This window comes from Penicillium crustosum, assembly GCF_028827405.1.
Source record: "Penicillium crustosum strain IBT 35664 chromosome Unknown utg000003l_segment0_segment0, whole genome shotgun sequence".
NCBI lineage: Eukaryota > Fungi > Ascomycota > Eurotiomycetes > Eurotiales > Aspergillaceae > Penicillium > Penicillium crustosum.
The window spans coordinates 4,235,615-4,256,923 of NW_026623124.1; the positions used below are offsets into that span (position 1 = coordinate 4,235,615).

At 46.3% G+C, this 21,309-nt stretch overlaps 7 protein-coding genes across 7 annotated transcripts; 4 read left to right on the plus strand and 3 right to left on the minus strand.

Moving 5' to 3' along the window:
* Positions 1-566: 566 nt before the first annotated feature.
* Positions 567-1,202, minus strand: N7487_008685 (uncharacterized protein; the record flags this gene model as incomplete). Its single annotated transcript, XM_056876415.1, has 1 exon — positions 567-1,202. One exon carries the CDS (start codon positions 1,200-1,202, stop codon positions 567-569), a length of 636 nt encoding a protein of 211 aa, XP_056728603.1.
* A 1,115-nt stretch (positions 1,203-2,317) lies between these two features.
* Positions 2,318-2,702, plus strand: N7487_008686 (uncharacterized protein; the record flags this gene model as incomplete). The annotated part of the gene is made up of 2 exons (XM_056876416.1): positions 2,318-2,365; positions 2,487-2,702. The coding sequence occupies 2 exons, from the start codon at positions 2,318-2,320 to the stop codon at positions 2,700-2,702; spliced, it is 264 nt and encodes an 87-aa protein (XP_056728604.1).
* A 915-nt stretch (positions 2,703-3,617) lies between these two features.
* On the plus strand, positions 3,618-4,104 carry N7487_008687 (BTB/POZ domain-containing protein; the record flags this gene model as incomplete). Its single annotated transcript, XM_056876417.1, has 2 exons — positions 3,618-3,716; positions 3,769-4,104. 2 exons carry the CDS (start codon positions 3,618-3,620, stop codon positions 4,102-4,104), a joined length of 435 nt encoding a protein of 144 aa, XP_056728605.1.
* A 995-nt stretch (positions 4,105-5,099) lies between these two features.
* On the minus strand, positions 5,100-6,364 carry N7487_008688 (uncharacterized protein; the record flags this gene model as incomplete). The annotated part of the gene is made up of 2 exons (XM_056876418.1): positions 5,100-5,866; positions 5,923-6,364. 2 exons carry the CDS (start codon positions 6,362-6,364, stop codon positions 5,100-5,102), a joined length of 1,209 nt encoding a protein of 402 aa, XP_056728606.1.
* A 652-nt stretch (positions 6,365-7,016) lies between these two features.
* Positions 7,017-7,805, plus strand: N7487_008689 (ubiquinol--cytochrome-c reductase subunit 7; the record flags this gene model as incomplete). Its single annotated transcript, XM_056876419.1, has 4 exons — positions 7,017-7,132; positions 7,339-7,447; positions 7,512-7,565; positions 7,716-7,805. The coding sequence occupies 4 exons, from the start codon at positions 7,017-7,019 to the stop codon at positions 7,803-7,805; spliced, it is 369 nt and encodes a 122-aa protein (XP_056728607.1).
* Positions 7,762-9,611, minus strand: alkA (DNA-3-methyladenine glycosylase II; the record flags this gene model as incomplete). Its single annotated transcript, XM_056876420.1, is given in 5 exon segments — positions 7,762-8,037; positions 8,340-8,388; positions 8,442-8,564; positions 8,661-8,842; positions 8,853-9,611. 5 exon segments carry the CDS (start codon positions 9,609-9,611, stop codon positions 7,762-7,764), a joined length of 1,389 nt encoding a protein of 462 aa, XP_056728608.1.
* Positions 9,612-14,275: 4,664 nt separating this feature from the next.
* On the plus strand, positions 14,276-15,566 carry ecm33 (GPI-anchored protein Ecm33; the record flags this gene model as incomplete). The annotated part of the gene is made up of 3 exons (XM_056876421.1): positions 14,276-14,333; positions 14,389-15,217; positions 15,272-15,566. The coding sequence occupies 3 exons, from the start codon at positions 14,276-14,278 to the stop codon at positions 15,564-15,566; spliced, it is 1,182 nt and encodes a 393-aa protein (XP_056728609.1).
* Between the last annotated feature and the right edge of the window lie 5,743 nt (positions 15,567-21,309).

The following is a 21,309-nucleotide window of genomic DNA, read 5'->3' on the forward strand; positions in this document are numbered from 1 at the left end:
CATGAGAGCTTCCTAAGGATGCTCAGGATGGTGGACATAGGCTATCTAATGGCCTAGTCAATTAAACCATGGAGATCAATATGCCGATCTAACAAGTCCAGCAATCCCATACTGGGATAGCTGAGGGGGTGTGTCGGAGCATGACGACCGGCATACCGGGGGATTTATTAATCCTACACATTTTTGTAATTAATGTTATATAATCATGGCTCCATATAAATTGTACCAAGAGCCGATACAGAAATACAGAGAGTTGAATACCACTGATTGGACCCCTACATTTACAATACAGACCAATCCGACACCAAATGGGTGCCTGAATCATAGACCGCTTTCCACCCCTCTATTATATTTTAAACTGAAACTATCCCTCTACAAGACCTTCCAGGAGAGTTATTCACGAAACCCAGTATAACCCCCCTGAACAACATCTTTATCCATTGTTGAAAATGCAAGTCACTGGTGATATTTGGGCTCGACAACGTCGAGATAATAGCCGGAACAAATGGTGAAATTGGTGAAGGAATGAGGACTTACTGACATACACGTAGACAGACCTGGCCAATCTACCAAATACCTGCATTATCTATTTCAATCAATGCTGCCAATACATGGAGAATAACAACATTTAACGAGGATCGTAAACTTCCCTCGCTTTCTGGACATTCCTTCTGTTGGAATAATGAGATAACCCTGTCTTCCATACGACCCAGTGTTACTTGTACTCCAGTGGAGTCAGATATTGTAAACCAAGACCCAGTTCCATCCCCATAAGGAATACAAGCCTTCATTTTCATAGGGCCCCTGTTGGCGTCTTCCCAAGTACATTGGTAATGGCCTTCAATAGACTGTACTTTCACCAAATGATCTCCTCGAAAATTGATTATACCAGTACTGTTTCCCTTGTGTCTCGACTTGCACTTTCGAATAACAGCGAACACATCATCCTCCTGATCCGCAACATCTGAGTCAAGTAAAGGATAATCCGTGTGCTGGCACACGTAGATATCGTTCATACGTAACTTGGCTTCCGGGATAGAATTTTTGACAACGCCGTAATTGAAGACACCTGGACGCCAGAGTTCGAGGACAGGCATTGCATGAGCGTTGCAGCTGACCCGTTGGACTTGCAATATATATTTTGGTCGGAGGTGAAGCTTTTGGCTGGTCTTTGCCGGAGCGGGACGAGCCAAGTGGAACATTGTGTAGGTCGCATCGTTCGGTATGTGAGTACTGCAAGGCCATATTAAAACACTTGTAAATTGAGGTATAGAAGCTTAACCAACCATTCCTCGCAATCGCTGTCGTTACTATCTTCAATGGACTCAGTATCGCTCATATCGCTGTGCATAGCGCGACGATAATTAAGGATCTTACCGAGCTTTCCAAGCTTTCCAAATCACTTTTGAATGGTTAGGCAGAGTAGCCTTATATCCTGTTCATGAAGAGAGTTTAAAATAATAATACGGCTAGTTAAACCGGAGATTTTGGGTGAGCTGGATCGGCTTGTTCAAAGGCCCACGTCTACCACCTTGCATATACTTAGACTCTATTCTCCCTCTATCGGAAAAGTAGAATAATCCCTCAGCCTACAATCAGATCAATTTCTCGGGGTTCGGTGTTCGGTAAGGTCAGAAATTGTTTGGCTCCATCTCGGTGTTCGGAAAACGGAACAATGTGGGTTTCAGGCTGGGTTTTAAGCTTCGGGTTTTAAATTAGCCAGTTATGTTTACAGTAAAACCTATTTATAACAATCTATTCTAGACAAAGCAAAAACATCTAGAGCTCTTTGTCCACTATATTATCCTTATTAAGCTCTCGAAGGAACTCGCTAAGTATGATATTATTAATAGCATTAGAAATTTGGCCGGTCGTAACAGCTTCAACACCTAGAAATGGGTGTATACGTGGATTTGTATGGGGGGAATAGCTTCATTTTGAACTTAGGTACCCGTCCACGGGTGGACCTCGGGCCCCGGGGACATGCTTTGCTTATTAAACCCTCCAGCAAATCAGGCATATTCAGGCATAAACCCTACAAAATCAGGCATTCAACCTTTGGCCGCTCTTCGCAGGTTCGCCTCTCTCCGCCTCTGCCTGGGCACCACCACCACCATTATTCATTTACCATCACCGTGAACATCCATCCCTTGCCTCTTTCGCATATAGATATTTTTTTTTCTTCTTCTCAAAGTTGGTCAATTGTGCCATTCCTAAGAGTGACACGACACTCCTTTAAACAAGTTTGGCCGGAAAGGTGAGCCTGAGGATAGCTCAAGCCTACATCAAAGTCAAGCACAACATACCCGTGAACGCAATGGCCCAACAAAAGCCGGACCCCAAAGCATTAGGCAAGCCAAAAGGAGTATGTACACTGCATTGCAGATACCAATCTAAACACTATCAGCCCACTTAATTTATTAGCCATACTGTCCAATTTTCCGTCTATTTTCTATATTGATCTTCCAATACTAATCTTGATCCAGTCTCTCAATGCTCCTATTGCAGCTTTTACAATGGCTGTCCTCCTTTGTTCATACTGTATTAGCTCTATCCGCACTGCGCGGCGAGATGCCCAGACCCAAGCTCCGGGCTCCGGTTCTTATCAGCGAGCCACGCCACTTGAGAGGAAGGACGAGTCTTGGGTTCAACAAGCACTTGATGAGAGTCGAGCGCAGAATGGTGGGAAGGGACGGCCTTGAGGTGTACCCATGTTGAAAGGTGCTTTTGTACATGTATGATAGATTGAATCCACTACGGCAGTGTTTGATAAAAGCTTGTGATACCAACATGTAGAATTCTTTGTTCATTGGGGCTCTTTGTTGCTATATAGGTGGGAATAAACCAGATTCAAACTGGAAATAACATCCGCATCTTCATATTCAATCAGAATTTTCAGTGTATGAATGATCATGCACCGGGAGTCTAAGTGTGTTGACAACCCAGTTCAATCTTGAAATTGTTCATCATGCGAATAGAGAAGGGATGTGTGTAGCCAACGGAATTGCAGGGTGCGGAAGAATAAACACAGGTGATGAGACTATACAGGCACATCTAGGTGCCTTTGAATATACCAAACGGGCACAAAGCCAATGGCATACATAATTGGTTGAATGCAAGTTAGGTTAGCAAGTGATCCTGATCAAAATCGACATCTGTTGATCTGAGATTGATATATGACCGATGTAGGATTGATCTTCAAAGTGCTAACATTAAACACTTGAGAAACATGTACAAATCGATGATTGTCGAAGAAAAAAAGTGTGAATGGAGAAGTGGGAAGGGAAGGAGGGAAAAAATAATTGCGGCAAATTTAAATAGTGTGTCACGTGGTTGCCCCATATGTTTGTACAACCACTCTACTTTCGGCCTGACAACATCTATCAGCGTCAAGTTCAAAGCTAGACTTTAAAGTCCGCCACTTTAACTCTAGTGTAAAAGTTGTGCTTTTTATTTAATCTATAGGGAGGGTCGTGTCATATATGGCGTATAGCGGGTTTGTCCTTCGGTGACAGAGTTGTCCTTTTAAACATTCCCTTTCAATATGGCATCGACCATAAACCCCTCCTTGTTTTGCAAGGCAGTGGGTCGACTTTATGGAGGATCGGTTCTCGAATATGACTATTGCCTGCCAGGAGGTGACTTTCAAGGCACACCGTGCCCTTCTTTGCACACAATCTTGTTTTTTCGATGCCGCTCTTAAGCGTGGCTTTAAGGTAAAATGCTCAGTGTCCAATAGTTTCAGTTGCTTAGATATACTTTTTCAAGGAATCCATCAGCGGGACTATCAACCTACCCGACGACGACCCAGAGACCATCGTACGAGTCCTCTGCTTTCTCTACCAGCAGACTTATGATGACCAATATGTGAAGCCAAGAAGCAATGCGCCAGGCAACCCTGAGAACCCAACAAACGAGCCTGAGCACAGAAAGACCACTGCTTATAACAACCTCTCTGTCTACCTTGTGGCTGACAAATTTGGCATCTTTCCTCTCAAGGAGCTTGCTTTGACCAAGCTTTCTATCTGGGTCAGAGACCGCTACATGACACCACTGTTCCCCAAAATCGCTCTCCAGATTATGACATCAATGAATGCCTCATGACCCCAGTCTTCTCGGTCTTCTCGCGGATGTCATTTCTGACCACCTCTATGTACTTGGCCGCCACAATAAAATTCTCGAGCTTCTCGAAAATCACGGTCAACTTGGATCTCTCATTATTTCGAAAATAACGAAAAAGGAAATGGTTGGCTTTCGATAATACCTTCGTCAAGACTATGAAACACTCGTTAAGGTGACCAAGGAGGCAGGGGAGTTTCTTCATATGGGTTTTTTCCGTTGTGAGAATTGTCAGGCTCGACACGAAAGTCGACATCAATCTGCCATTTGCAAATGCATCCTCGCTACTTTCAGCTCATCACAAAGTTGAAATAGCCACAGGTTTGAATACAACACTAATACAAAGGAGGTGGAACCCAAAGAGATATGGTGGTCTGGAGGTCTCTTGGATTTCATTCATACCAGACGCTTCACAATGGTCGAGATAGAATCTCCCATCTATTATCGCCTAGTGGGTTTCAATTGAAATATGTCGTTCATCTCCCAAAATCAGAGATAAGAGCCATTGCTTTATTTGAGGATGTATATTCACGAGAGTGGGCAAGCATGCAGGATAGGTGATGTATATACAGAAAAAGACATGCAGAAACCAGGAAGATAGTAGACAAGTTTGAAAAGCAAATAAGAAAAGAAAAGCCATGCTTTAAAGCACAATAATCTTTCAGCTAAAATGCAGCGAGCATGTGAAGACACGTGAAAGCTGTTTCACATGTCAGGGCCATAAAGTCTGGAGAACACTGTCATCTATGCCGAGACCCTCGTATGCTTTCAGAATGCAGTAGCCAAAATTTACTCGCTAAAGATTGATCTGCAAATATCGGGCAATAGACCGCTCCGTCCATGTCTATACAGGTTGTGAAAAAAGAAAAGGAGGGACTTGGCGGACAGAAGCAGTGGGATGCGGTGTTTTAAAAGCGGATATGAAGGGAGGAGGTTGGAGATTGGAGATAGTCTCTTGTGTGTTGATATATCGGGGGGTGTCAAATAGATCTCCCAGCTTCTTCTTCCATCTGGATCCTCAGTGCACCTTCATGCTGTAAGGTATTGATCTGCTTACGCAGGTATTCGTAGGTGAGCATGGTAGTCATGGCGGCCGGGACGGCCCGGAACAGATTGACGCCGATCCCGGAATAAAACGCACGCCATCCCTCTTCCTTGAGGATTGTCTGGAACGTGCGCACCATGCCATTATAGCGTGGGCGGCTAGGCATTCCGTCTGACGAAGATATGCCGCCCGACCGGCCGCGGTCATGTGGATGTTTCAATCCGCCGCGGAATGCAATCTCTTCGTGAGATTGTGCCGGAATAGTCCGTTGCTGTGTTTGAAGTCGGGTCCGCAAGACCTCATGCGGGTATGTGACTGTGCTTGCACAGATCTTGCTGAGGAAAGTAGCGACAGATATTCCCACCCAGTGTGAGCTACCGGTATCGGGGTGTTCACCAATACTATAGCCTGTCAATGCCATCTTTAAGTACTCGTAGAGGGGGAATTGAATGGCCACATGAGTCAGTCCCAGCAGAGCCGGGGTGAGACCAGAGTAGAAGGAGCGAAGGCCCTCAATTTGATACATCTTGCGAGCAGCATCCCATGTTCCTGAGTATTGCCAAGGGGCTCGCACTCCTTCGCTGCTTTGTTTAAGGCTTTGTGACATGAGCCTGGTCTTGATCACCCAGATAGGGTTCGTCACAACAGTTGAACAGGCACCAGCTGTAATTGATGCATAGCCACGGGATAACCACCAGCTTCCTATAATTTAGTCAGTATTGATGAATGACCGAATCCTCTATTCTGGAGGTACTTACCTGTCTGGTCATAGAAGTATTCACGAGTCCGGTCATAGACTGCTAGATAAACAGCCCAGGTGGGAAGATATCCCAGTAACATTGGGCCTAGACCCTGGTAGAGACCACGAACGCCATCTTCTCGCCAAATCCTCCTCCCACTTCCGAGCATGCCACGATACAGCACCCCCGAGGCAACTTCTTTTGCTCCCCGCCGAAACCCACCCTGGGCTTGGAGCTTCGTTTTGATAACATCAAGAGGACAGGTGACAATACCAGAGGCCACGCCAGCGCTGGCTCCGCAGAAAGGTGCTATGTAAAAGTTGGGTATCTTGGTGGAAAAGATCTCGAGGCGTGCTTTGAAATCAGAGCTCGGTGCGGCGGGCACATGGGGAGCATCGACATGGATTGACCGAGTTTGGTTTTGGGAGCTGTTCGGAGCGCTTCGGCCGTTTGTAGTCATCTTGGTGGCCGGCGCTCACGCAGCTTATCGAACCGTACTGAATCAACGAGGGCTCCCGGACACGAGCATATCGGGTGCTCGATCCGGAACCCAAGAACCCTATTTCAAACCGAGCTGGGAAAGAAATGTAGATTTATCCGAATATCCAAAGTGCAAATTCCGAAGTCCGTAGATAGTGTAAGGAAGAAGGTGTGAGTATTGACGGAGGAGTGAGAGAGAGTTTTCGGGGCCGATGGTTGCCGAACCCGGTCTGATTGCGTTGAATCCGCAATGTTCTATTATCTTGCAGCACGGACGTGGGCGGGGTTTTCAGAACAAACAAGCTTCCCAGTGTAAGCAGGGATTAGTTGTTGCTTCGAGGCTTAGCAAATCCCACCTCTGTCAAAGCAAGCGATAAGATCGAAAAGGGGATATGACATAGGAAACCCATCCGTTAGGTGGAGTGCGCCGTTTGACATTCCCAGTTTCTAGACCGCCTGAGGCATATGTATATCACGTGTATTGGCCTCAGGCGTAGGGATGCCGTTTCGGGACTAGCCTCCCGAGCTCCGTTTTGCACAACCTCGCAACATCGGGTCATCTCGTGTTCCAGTCGGATAGCCTTACCAACCCTTCACCACACCCACGTCAATTGGGATACCCGGGATTCAAAATGTCTGCCCCTTCGCTCGCCAGTTACATCGTCAAGCGCCCATGGCTCAAGAGCTGGCTCACCCCTCTCTCCCACTGGTACACCGATGCCGCCGGCTACAGGAGACTCGGACTCAAGTAAATCTTGCCCTCCCACATCGACAACCCCCCGACCATGAGCGATTGAGACCCAGATTGGGAATTGGCTGGTCAAATTCGTCGCGCACCGGTGGCATATCCTTTTGAATGCGATCGCAGTTGTGTCGAATTTGCCCGGAGGCCCGGTCTTCCCGATATCGTTCGCGGCAGGGTTGGACCGAAACACTTGCTAATTGCCCAACTAGGTTCGATGACTTGATCCCTGAGGAGAGTGAGAACGTCCAGAAGGCCATCAAGCGTCTTCCCGCCAAGGAGGCCTACGACCGTGTCTTCCGTATTCGCCGTGCTTTCCAGGTTCGACCGACCCCCTTCCTTTGTATCCGACTGGCGCAGAACCTAACAAATGTGTCAATTGCAGTGCTCCATCTCCCACACTCTCCTTCCCGCCAACGAGCAGATCAAGCCCGAGGAGGTGAGTCCCCAACATCCAAATTTCGCCCTCCCCGCATTGGTCTCCATATCGGCCAATCCTGTTGCATGGATTTGTCACATTCATCCAGACTCCGTTTTGGAGCATCCACTCACCACAACAAACACAATGCTAACGATGTGAATCAAATAGGACGTCGAGTACCTTAGCCCCATCATCCGCGAGATCGAGAAGGAGGCTAAGGAGCGTGCTGACCTTGACAACCTTGTTGTCCGCAAGTAAGCCGTTTGCTGCTTGGTTCAATAGAATATGAAAACAGGGGGTTGGGTAGCATTGTTGTTGACATGGAATAAACGCCTGGTGTGCTTTCTTCGTAATGGAATGGGCGTCGTCGTCGGCGGCCCATGGCTTGGTTACGCAGCCTGAGTGTACTGATACTGTACAAATCGATTTTCTTCGCGCGCTTATACCTATGGTCAATCTTGTAATCGACAAGTGGGTCTTGCACCTCTTGCTGTATTCATAACATTTAGTAATTACTGGAGTGGTTCGAGGTAGCGTAGCCTATGCAGGTTGCGGTGCCTGGTGTGTTTGGGCGTCAGGCGCCCAACCTCATCTAGCTGCATGTATATCATCTTCAATTATTCCCCTTTTCTCATGTCCACAAAGGAAGAGCCACAATTCACTATTAACCATTGACTATATGCATTAAGGTAAAATCTATACTACAGATCTCAAATTCTCTATGTCCGGTGAACCACACAGTGTCAAGACAGCCTGATTCACTGACATCTACGTCTTTTAACCACCAAGAACAGCCACATCAACGTCCTCAATCCTCCACATATACCACATAAACAGACTCCTAGATTATGGAGGTAAGCACGTTGTCTACATCATCAACAGGGTAAGACATACCTATATGGTGCAAACTTGGCAGCAAGTTCCAGCATATCCTTTTCAGCCATATATTTGAACTTACCACCACCCTTGCCCTTGAGTTTGCTCACATCACGACCCACAAAGGCAGCACAACCTCGTCTACTACTGTGTCAATAAACCTCTGAACCACCACACTCTCCATCCCAGCCGGAAGACAAAGGATTTTCGTAGAACACAAACAAGATATGAACTTACTGTACTCCCAAATCCCCAGTAGAAAACACATCAATGCGCTTGAGCGCAAACATAGCAAACATCTCAACTGACCACTTCCCTAATCCACGGACAGCAATAAGCTTCTCAAAAAGCTCCTCATCAGTAGCCCGTGCCAACATCCTTGCCCCGAGCTCTCCACTAGCAAACTTTTCCGCAAGGCCCTGGATATACTCCGCCTTGCGCTGCGACAAGCCCCGCGGTGCGCAGTGTGGGAATATCACACTTAGCGACCTGATCCGGGGTCGGGAACTTAGCATGTCTATGTCCATCCGGCGCAACAGTATCAGGTAAATCAAACAGCTTCAAAAACTTGTTCTTGATAGACTTTGCTGCCGCGCCGGAGACTTGCTGGCCGATGATACTGCTGGTCAGGCTGTTGAATGGGTCGATTTCCTCGGCTAAACCGGCAGCCGAGAAGAGCGGACATGGATGCTGCTCAATCACTGTTGCGATGCGGGGATCTGTTGCTATGAGGTGCGCGACAGCTTTCTCGAGTAATGTCCCTGTTGTGGCTATTGGCCGTGGAAGGCCGGTTTTTGAGGGGGAGGCATCTTCCACGTGGGCTGGGTAGGCGTTTACCGTCGAGCCATGAGGGGTGATGAGGGTTGCGTTTGTTCGATGCGGGTCGACGGGGCGGTCGAGGGGAGGAGGTGTCTGAGGTCTGAATATCGTGGGGTTAGTGGTCGAGGGCTGGTTGTCTGTTTCTTGTTTCTCTGCGACTGCTGGCTCGGGGGACCAATATGAGGCTCCTGTTTTTGGTTTCGTCTTCGTGGACTTTCTATCTGATTTGTTGGACTTTGTGGGTGCCTTGCGGGGTTTTGTCACTGCGCTGCGTTGGACTCTGGTTGCTTCGCTCGGAGCTGCGCTTTGGAGTAGTGGTGCCTTGGTGGTTGGAATGGAACCCAGTCGGGCTGAGCGTCTGAGTGACATTCTTGAATAATATATGAGACACCCCGTTTCCAATGACCTATGTACCAGCTCTGGGGAAGTCTCGAACAGGTTATAGGGGAAGCTGGGGTTTGCGGAGGTGCGGAGTTGGAGATTGGCCGCGCTACCCCACGAGTGCCAAGCATAATGACGGCTCTTCAATGGCAGCTGGGCAGACAGACACGCAAACTTCTATCATTGAGCGTCGATTCTCGGTATGAGAATTGATTTCATTTTTCTCGTGTGTGCTTTTAAGTATACCACTTTCCCTCTGTTTATCACATATATTCAAATATATATGCTCTTCAATATCTCCGGTCAACACAACGAGATATATATATATCTTCCTCGTGAAGAGACTTCCAAACCCCTCCAAAAATTTACTTTCACACCAAAACTACACGCGCCCATGGAAGACAAGGTTATACACCCTATTGCATAGTTGCTATAATTATCATTTTGACCCGGGGTTGTGCGTCATGACTTATACATAAGTTATGTCGAATCTTACAAGAGTAGAATTTACATTGAATTTCACATTTATTCCACTTGTCTCTACGGATGCAGACCTAAGAACTTCTCAGAATCTGATTATCAGTCTCGAATTAGTATATTCAGCCATAGTGGATCGTCTGCAGCATATATCGACGCTCCCCATTGCTGTGACTGTCCTGTGCTGCCGTGACAAGCGCCGACTACTATGACAGCTGTTGCAGTCCCGTATACTGTAAAATACCCCTTGCTGGACATTGGTAACAAGGCCCTGCGTGCGTATCGCATGGAAGCAAAATTTGGTGCCGAGCGATGATATATAAAGTCTTCCATGGTAGACTCGCGGCTCGAGCTTCTTGGAAATCAATATTCACTCAACGAGCGTGATGTGCTCATTACATTATGATTTAACCTAGAATATGAAGGTAATTGAATGCGTGATGGACATGGTACGCAACATGCTGAATGCATGGTGCTATTAATACTTATTGATGGTTTTACCATTTAGTTAGTTCTATATTGCGAGCAGTCTTTATTTTTACGTTGATGAAAACCGAGAAAATTTATTTCTCAATCTACATATATATTACATACTAGAATCGAATCCAAGGGTTGATTGAACCAATAAAATTCCTGGTATTCTCATTGTTAAATTAGACTGTCGCTATAAATATCCAAGCTTCACTCCATGGTACCCGCCAGCAAATCAGTTCTTACGATATGTCTACGGAAAAAGTACCTATGAAGAGGATTGTACCTCCCAAGGTTGGATTTATAGTGAAAAGTCACACTATTGGATGCAATATACTCCGCTGTAGGAACTATCCGCAAGAACACCCGTGGACCGAAATTGAAGGTCCATGGTAGCTTCGTAATACAATACGACAACTTTTACATGAAAGTTCCGACAACTAGTAACCCAGAGGATTAAGCATAAATAGATCGATATAGTCATGACATATCGGTGTGATCTTATGTTAGAGAATTGTTTAGCTAAATGGCGAGATTACATGGAAGATTCATGTGCTCGCGTTAGTGACTTGGGATTATATTATTTCAACTTGCCGACTAATTATATCCGGGAGGGAAAAAATAGAAAAGTGGGAACGAACCGACTGTTCATTTAATGCAATTAGAGATTAGTATTTAGGCCGAAGCGTTACAACATAGGCCAAGTCAAATCCCCTCAGACGTTTTTGCATCAGTTCGAAACAAGAATGGATCCTTGTTTATGAGATCATCAATTAGTCTTGGAGACCACGAGAATCTTCGCATTGCAGCCCTAGCGTGCACGACCATGATAATCCGGATTAGGATATAAACACATACCCCAGAGTGGTCGGGGGAGTGAATTGTGCCTGTTTACTTTTTGACAATGGTCTGGTGTTATAGAGAATGTGGCCATTCGCGACCCCTAGATAGGCACACACCCGTTGCTGAGCGTTCCACGCATTCCGGTGCGTGGCCAGCCTGTCGGCCTCCTAGGGCCGACAGGATGGGAATGTGAGTTGAATGCCATGAGACAGAAATCACCATACGGGGTACTTTATACACATGTGTCTTTTGTAATATGACAAGTGGCTGTTTAGGACAGCACAGAGCTGGCCCTAGTTTGATGTTTCGCGGTATCTATATTTGTGGCGTAATGAGCATGGGTATGTATCAAGGCCTGCGTGTGTCGGTTTTTTGTTTTTGCAATTTTGTAGACGCAGGTTTCGCTACATGACAACGCGGCCATGCTCCATAGTCGAAGAGGTAGAATATTACTCCGTAGTATACATAATGAACCAAGTTTTCTGATAGGATTCTAAGCGATCGAAAAAAACATATCCTTAGTGGAGCGGTACAAGAGTGGGGTGAGACGCAGTTAACTCCGTTCTGAAACATTTCCTGACTTTACACACTGTAACATCTCCGATAATGACTTTGTTGCCACCCGAAAGGGCATATTTGTGTTGTATAAACATTGAATATCTAATGACCAACACCGTCAATTCCATTGGGTCTTGAAGAATATGATGCGACGGAACTTCTATTTGAAGATTTGCCGGGTCGATGAAGCTCTAGACATGGCTTGATCGTGTCTTAATTATAGCTCCATCCTCGGGCCAAAGTTATAGCCGGGGGTTCTGGATTGTTACCGAAAGCGCACAGATCTTGAAATTTTCATTTGTCAATACGCTATACATTGAAAATTTCCAGATGTGTTGTGGATCGACTTGGAGCTGCATCATTGTGATTTAAAGCTGTACATCGTACAATATAGGCAAGGTAGGTGCAGATATACCTAGCGAAATTATGTACCTCGTTGGGTAGAAATGGAAATTGTGGCGAAGCTGCACAAAATCAGTTGCGATCGACTCTTGATCTCCGATAGTTAAATTACCTCTTATACCAACTGCTGTGCGCATAATGCATAAAATATGGGCCAGGGGATCGGTCTGCATGGTTTGATGCTGAAGATCAGGCTTTCTTTGACACCATTTGCATATTATACTCGCGAGGAGGGGGCGATTGTTTCGCCTCAGGTAGAGCTGTATTTTCGGGAAACAGCGAGGACTGACGATGATCCAGGGAGAGTCATTCCAACGTGCCAATCAGAAATCGCACATACCGGGGAATCGATGATAGCGGCAGGAGGCGGGTCCACAGAAGGCTTGGGTTCCCGCAAATTTAGATCGGCCACTATCAAAGTGAAAAGCTTCGAAACCAAGTACATCGATTGCGTGGCTGTGGCCTCGGGTGGGGGAATGGTTGTTGATATGCTCCATACGGAGGGTTGAGAGGGATACAACGGTTGGCAAGTGTGTACAGAGTACAGAGGACAGAGTACGGAGTATATTGTATGATAATAGCTATAAGGGTTGGATATTGTCTCATATAAATGCAAAAATATCCAATGAGAAACAAATTTATAGCATAAGACATTTGAAGATCTACAGGGGAGTTTCGAGCGAGCTTGGTCGCATGGATGACGACAGCAGGTGATAGATAGGATGGGATGGGGCCGTTGATAAATTTGCTAGCAAACTTCTGATTGACCCGTTGTTGTCAAGTGCTGTAAGATTGGATGTTCGTTATAAGCTAGTATTTATGCATTATTATTAGACCGCGTCTAGTGTCTAGTGGTAACGCTGTATCCTCTTGATGGGCGATGGGATTTTTGTCCATGTCCAAGATACCGAGGATATGTGGCTAGGTACTTTTGATAGGTCTGAGAAGAGCTCCCAGACAGTCTAGAAATGATGGTTGTACAAAATCTACTGTGGCAACTATTATTCATACTATGGTGAGGCCTGATTAACCAGTTCTCAAGTTGTACAGGGTACGGAGTACATAGTACCTTACTTAGTGAGTGCATGGCCCAATTTAAAAGTGACGAAAACATTTACATCAGTTACTTTATAGTATGCAAACATTGAATATCTACATGTGAACTCCAATGATATTCCACATCCATCCATGGAAATACAGATCGATGAATCATCAAAGTAAACAAAATACCATGGGCAAATTCTATAACCACAAATGGAGAAAGGGGGGCGAATGGGGACGTGGTACAACCTTGGAAGAGTGCACTAGCGCTCAAAAGCAGGAATTGGTCTGGAATTATTTAAGAATTGAGTTTTTTATTTATTATTTTTATTTTTGGTAACTTGGTAATTTATGTAATTTGGGGTAATTTTCAGTTTATGGTAATCTCTTTTTGGGTAACCAGTGGTAACCAGTGGTAAGATTATGGGTAATCAGTCGAGTTGAAACCGGTGATAAAATACCTAGCACTGCCCTGGCACGGTCCTGACATGCCGGATGCGGTACTGTGTGTGTTTTTGCTCATCCCCTTGGTATCGATAAACCCATATAAGTAAAAAAGTGGCACCTGGTAAGATTAGAATACAAACAATCTCCACCTCCCCTTTCCTCGCCCCAAGGCTCCTTCTTCTTCTTTATTTCTCCTCCAACCTTCGTCCATTCGTTCTTCCCATTTGAGAGTTCCTGCCTTGTACACCCTTGGCAGTATTTCCGCTTCCCTCTCGTTTGAAGCGCTTCTTCTCTAATCACTCATTGCGAATTTACCTGCTCTACCATTCCATATCTCTAATCGGTACAGCAATTCCCCCTGATCGAAAAATCCATCCCAGAATTCATCATTAACGTCGGCTTCAGAATCTATCATGTCTCTCAAGTACATCCTCCCTGCGCTGGCCGCCAGCCAGGCTGTTTTCGCTGCTTGTGAGTACTCTCTTCCTGACAACTTCATACGCCCACTAACAGTGCTATCCCACAGCCTGCGGCGATACCAAGATCAAGACCCAGAGCGATGCTGATGGGATCAACACCTGCACCACCGTGAAGGGTGATATCACCATTGACGAGTCCTACAGCGGCGACCTCTCGATCAGTGGTGTCGAGAAGATCACCGGTGGTTTGATTTGCTCTGGTGGTGCTAACGTCAGCTCCATCACTGCTTCCTCTCTTGCCTCGATCGGAAAGGCCTTCGACTTGGAGGGTCTCACCACCTTGACCCTCCTTGATTTCGCTGAGCTCGACTCCGTTGGTTCCATTAACTGGGAGGCTCTCCCTAAGCTCCAGTCTCTGTCCTTCGCCAAGGGTGTCACTCAGGCTGGCGATGTTAGCATCGCTAACACTGGTCTGACTGACTTGAACGGTATCACTCTTAAGACTGTCGGTACCTTCAGCATCCAGAACAACCGTGATCTGAAGACCATCAACATCAACAACCTGATGAACGCCACCGATCTGATCAGCTTCTCGGGTAACTACGACACCCTCGAGGTCGACCTCCCTAACCTGGGCACCGGTACCAACATGACCTTCCAGAACATCTCCTCCGTCTCCCTGCCTTCTCTCGAGAAGCTCACCGGTCAGCTCGGCTTCTGGGGTACCAAGTTCGAGACCTTCTCCGCTCCCAACCTGACCCAGACCGGTGACTTGATCTTCAAGGACAACTCCAAGCTGTCCAACATCAGCATGCCCGTCCTGAAGACTGTTGACGGTGGATTCACCATTGCCCGTGATGATAAGCTCTCCACCATCAGTCTGCCTGCCCTCCAGCGTGTCAACGGTGCCATTGACTTCAGCGGTACCTTCAACAAGTAAGCGACCTTGCTCCCACGGTTTTTTCCACCCTAAATACTAATAGCGAATAGGCTTTCTCTCGGTGCTCTTAAGGATGTCGAGGGTAGCTTCAACATGCAGAGCACCCGCGGCAACTTCAGCTGCAGCGACCTCCGCAAGCTGAAGAGCGACAACGTCATCAAGGGTAGCTTCAAGTGCGATGCCACCAACAACAACCCCACCACTGCCAACGGTGGCTCCGGCACCTCCAGCTCCAGCTCCAGCAGCTCTTCCAGCACCAGCTCCGGTGCCGCCTTCATGAACGGTGCCAACGTCCCCGTTGTCGGCCTCGCCGCTGTCTTCGGTGCCCTTGCCCAGCTTCTGTAAGGGGTTGATTAGTGGAGGATTCAAATGACCTTGGGGATTTTTGTACAAAAGTCTACCAAGCAACGAGCTCAATATTCGTTCCACATTGCAGTTGTTACGATAATAATTCGGCCTTTTGTGGAGAAAATTCGCAATATGGATTCTGACCTCGGGAGACGCTTCCCCGGAAGGAGTTTTTCTTATCCTTTGTGTTGATTGCTTTGCTATGTTCCAAGGTTCGCTCATCGCGTCCTAATGCATTCGGTTGCCTTTTGTAACCTGCTTGTTCCCTGTTGATACACCGAGAGGGGAGGCTGCTTCGGGCCTGTGGGCGTGATCTCGGTCCTTGTTGTACTTCTTGTGTAAACATTCCTTGAGCCTTTTTTTTAATGCCGTAATATTCCCTTTTATTCTAGTTGCGTGCGAACTAATGATTGTAATTGTGTCCTTTTTTTACCCCTGACGTTCGCTCCCAAGAAATGTAGCTCCTTTGGATACATCCATGGATGTTTATCGTAGTAGTGGTCATGAAGAGCCAACGATCTCCCCCTTGATCCATTGGGCCTCGGTATGCCCCTTGGACATTGTGTCTTCGCAGACTTAGCTGCCGTTTGTCCGTGTGAGCTTGGCCGATCCCTGTTTCTGTCGCCTGAATTTTCATATCCAGCAAACCTCGAAGCGTCAAACACTTTCCAGCTTTGGTTAATCCAAACAAGAGATATATCCACCATCACGAATGTTGTCCCATGGCCACGCCATTCTCGGCCCTCAAGCGTTAACTCTAACATCCAGTCAAATTAAGCCATGGACCAACTTCTATCAGATCCCCAAAGTCAAATCTCCGCATCTCTGAATCTAGCCTCTCCAATTTTCAAATCCCGCACCGCAAAGTCGAGCACACCGAGCATCCACATCTACATCCACATCCACATCTCACATATAACAAAACTCCCGGTGAATCAAGTACAACATACCTAGATTGTGTCTAGCTATTCCGTACACATGCCCACTACTCTATTATTGAACCCACTCCCACAGCCACCATTCCAACCGAGATCACATTAACCAGGATCACAAAGACGGTGGATCAAGGTGGGTACGCTAACCGCTAGACGCTGGGAACTTGGATATCGGTAGAACACATCCATGTGGAATGGAGTGTGTGTGTTGTTCTTTTTCTAGGCTAGCTACTAGGTGCCTTAGTAGCAGAATGGGTCATGGATTATGGAACAAGGAACATGATCGGGGACTTAGATCGGACAGACGGACGGGGGGGAAGATAGGATGTCACTCCCGGGACTTTCTTGTCCTGTCAATGGTTATTGAGTTTTACTCTTCGGGGTTTATGAAGTGGCAAGGTTGGGTTTGTGGGGGTTTTTGGTCCCCGGTTGTTGCTAGCTAGTTCGGGGTGAATCAGATAGGATTAGTGCCGTTACCTATTGTGAAAATAAGAATAGCGATGAAGATAGCAGTATATTGTATCTATATAGACTAGTAACTATTTACTTCTATACTCCCACTCTCAAGTAGGTAGGTCTCAATGGCGATTATGTTGTTATCGCTGTACCTGTCAAGAGATATATATTGTATATGCTAGGGATGTAACGATAGTACAATCAATATAAGGCTATATCCGTACTCGTACTAAAACTGCCATGTGCGTCTCAGGATCATCCTGTGACTTGCATTAAAGTCTCGAAAGAGTTGAAAATGGAGTTGCCAAGACCAGCCCAGTTCATCGGGAAAAACTCGATCAGTCGAATCCACAGCACCGGGCCGGGTCGCTCAATCCTATTCGAAGACCCCTCCTGGACGGGCGAAACAGGATAGGATCGCAGCTAACTCGAAATGGATAGCGGATATTAACAAACCGTAGTGTGATTGGTTGGTTGCTTTATCCGGGGTTATGGGGTTAAACGAAGGCTGGGACGTTGGGGGTTTTGATAGACTGGGTTGGCTAATAATGGAGTTAAGGACTGTGTTTGGCTATTGTTTTATGTATGCTACATATATTTACTGCGTACTCCGTACTCCATGCATATATTGCGATATTGTTTCATACTAGTGTGCTCACAAGGTAAAATTGTGCTAGTAGTATCGAATTAGTCGCAACTAGATATGCAGAGCGACATCCAGGTGGCTGGGAAGAGGGGAATTGGCGATCTTTACGTTCTGAAGAACATTGTGCATTAGTCCTACGGTCGCCGGAATCTTATCTTGAAGGACGAACTCCCAATCTTGAAATGGGGAACTGACAATCCCGCGATTTAGGCCAATACAGAGTAGTATCTCGTATAGAGTAGTGGTGGATAGGATGACGACTGTGGAGGGGGTGTTGGATGTGTGCTTGCATATAAAGGTTGCCGCATGTGTCGACCTACATAGGCTCCAGACCGTGCCTGCACGGCTGAAACGCACAAGACAGAATGTAGAACCGTTATTGTGTAAAAATTAGAAGATAAAGACAGATGGAGACTGGAAGGATTGCAGCCCACTGCGATGATTAGCCTATAGTTTTTTTCTTCAATATTATCACTCTATTATTTTGTTCCTCTGAGTTTCGGGTTCCTCATTTGAAACCTCTGAGATGTAACAGCAGACATTTTGATCTGTCAGTGTCAAGATCCCGGTCATATAAGGGCAAAATATACTTTGATGGAATCTGATATGAATACGAACCGAACAGCACCGATAATGAGCTGATTCGCCATAGCACACAACGTTGTAGATGTCGTATATTGTATATTGTGCGTACTTTGTACTTTGGGTGGCTTTTTTAGTGCCCTTGATCTACATCGCCATCGACATGAACAGGGAACTACCAAGATAAATCCTTGTGGAGTCTGACGGCACTGATAGTGGACATTGACCCTCTTTTTTCCTTCAGAAAAGATGAACTGGGTCAGAATACGAGGAAACACTATCGCCGTATGTAGGTAATGCCGTCTTCTTGCCTACAGGCCAGCCCGCTCAGCACGTAAGAACACAAAGTGGAGAGAAGTGCGGGACATGAGCTGGCATTAGAGATTATGGAGTACTCCATAGAGAATATAATATGCAGTGTAATACGAAAGTGGCAAGGAGTTATTCCAAACGGAGCTCCGCTTCCGTACTTTGTCATTTCATACTCAAATCTCACACGAAAATGATGCATACCGGCCGAACCGAATAAGAAAATTAAAAACAAGGGTACCTGAATAGAGATGCACATCTTCAGGTCTGGGCTACCAGGGTATACATCCGCCTTGCATTGGAGGCAACCGGCAATCCAGGTAATGGGAAATGGTGGAGGCCCCGAGCGCACCTTAGAGCGAATCGGTACGACAATGCATCATGTAGGAACCAGATCCAGACCATCAAGGCGATCTCTGAACGAGAGATAAAAAGGTACCTTTTCAGAACTCCACACAGTACCTATGTTTGTTTCGATCGCGAACTCCACGGGGCAGTATCTATGCTGTATGTGTATGCATGCATGCACCATGCACCTCGGAGAAGTCCCTCGAGTGTGACCTCTCAGATGCGGCGAATTTGAGTTCCAGAAATAGTTCATACAAAATACGTATGTACTATGCACCGCCAGCGTCTGCTAGATCTGTATACTAGGGAGTTGTCCTTGCAGGAGCCGGTGGCGAACTACACCATTCGGGGAATAAATTTATATCCACAGTGATTAGAGAGTTCCCGCATGCTCGTTCTTGGGGTTGGGAGATTTGAGGAGTTGCGGGCTTTTGGTGTTTGAGTTTTTTTTTTTTTTTTCTTTCTCTCCTCACGTACTTTGTACCTCTGAACGGCAGACGCTTGGTGCCTATTTGGGTAATCAACTGTGAACCTTACACACAAGATAATATTGTACTTTGTACAGAATGGACGGTAAGGTCTTGAGATCCACATGGCTTTTTAACTAACAGTTATGATCATCTGCCCTTGCTGCTCATGCCGTCTTCGATATTAGGTGATATCATGTATGGGAACAATTATTGTTTATCAACGCTTTTAGGCGGGGAGAGTATTCTGTATGCCGGCCAACACTTCATGCAAAGAGCCTTCCTCTATTGAATAGACTAAAAGGTCACACAGCCCCTGCTGTGGGATCAATCTGACACGAGCCTGCATTTCCATGCTTGCCACTCATAGAACGAGGGAGATTACAGGCGTTCCAGTGGGGAGACAACACGCACAGTAGTGCACTGTATGTACGGAATTTGAGAGTGGCAATTTAAAGTGGAAACAGGGAAGATGACAGTAAAACTCGAAGATTTCTCATCAAAAATAATGAAAAGGAGAGAGGTCGATATCGCACCTGATAGAACTGATCGAATCACATACCATGGACTAAGGACCTAGGTGGGTATATTATTTTACAAGGGTGATAACAAATTCCATGATCCTAGTCACCATGCTACTCCGTACTTAGTAAGTATAAACAGGGAAGAGGATCCTATATCGTGCATGAGGCGCTTTTAAGCGCTTGGCGGGAATTAGTCCCGAAAAGGAGTATTTCAGTTGGATTGGAACATCTCAAATCATCCAATAGTCAAGTGATTCATTTTCTCCATACATTAATCTATAGTATTAAAATAAGATTTCTCTAATTATACTGTCCCCGCCATGGCAGTGACAGTTGAAACTTGACAGGTCAAGGGGCGGCACGGGAAGGCGACTATTGGGAATGATTTGGTGGGAAGAGGGTATGGGAGATGCTCATTGGCGCTGGGCGTACCGTAAGCTTTGCGATGACAGCGTGGAGGCGAAGGGGACCTGAGACAGTGAGTACCCATAAATCTGTACTCCGTGTACGGTGGCTTGTTCCTTACACACGAGAGCCGCACGGGACGGGGATCATGTCCGAGCTTGTAGCGAATGTCATGTAATATCGAAAGAGGGGCTACAAAAGTATGATTATTGGACCATTTTGCAGCCACACTATGACCACGTAGAGGGCGGCGCGTTCATACTATGCGAGGTACGATCAACCTCGTAATCCACGGCGTGGATGTTTACATCCCCGGATAACATGCGCACCCACGCAAGATAGAGACAACGATGAAACGGAAGTCTCAGAATCGGTCCCGGGGATCGGGATAAGAGTCTATTCTCTGATCCGCGAAAGTTAAAGGGTTCGATTTTGCTATTCAGCAGATCCGGAGAAGAGATCCTACATGCATATCACTTAAAACGGTAAGCAGGGAGGGAACCAAATGGACAAGTGTGAAGATCCCTGGGGCCCAGATTGGCCCGGGGAACTCTCGGAAAAAAAATCATGTAGAGAGTTTGACCGAATTCGAATGGTTCGTGTGAGAGAGTTTTTTCCCCCTCGAGTTACTTTTGGTACGTGCCGTCTGCAGGTGAGAGGCGTGCCAAACTCAGTGTGAGCCACTGATCGGGTGCATATGCTAGATGCTGGAAACAGGGAACTATGGGAACAGGGTTTCAGATTGAAGTCTGCAAAGCACGAAAGAGGGGGAGTATTCAGGTGAGGTTATCTTTTCCGTTGTGGAGTTTACAGATGGAGTTGGAGTACGGAGTAGAATGCATAGAATTGCAAATCGAGAATTGTGGGCTTTGTCACGGTACTTAATACAAATAAAATAACAGGACATTACTTCGTCCTCAGTACATAATAGGGATTGTGAACACGAACGGCCAGAACGTGGGGACTTAGTGTCTTTGATGGAGTCGCCATGAGGCAAGCTGATTGACTGTTGGGTGAGACGGGAAGGGAGAATATGACAGCTCTATTTCCACAACCATTGGTTCTTCT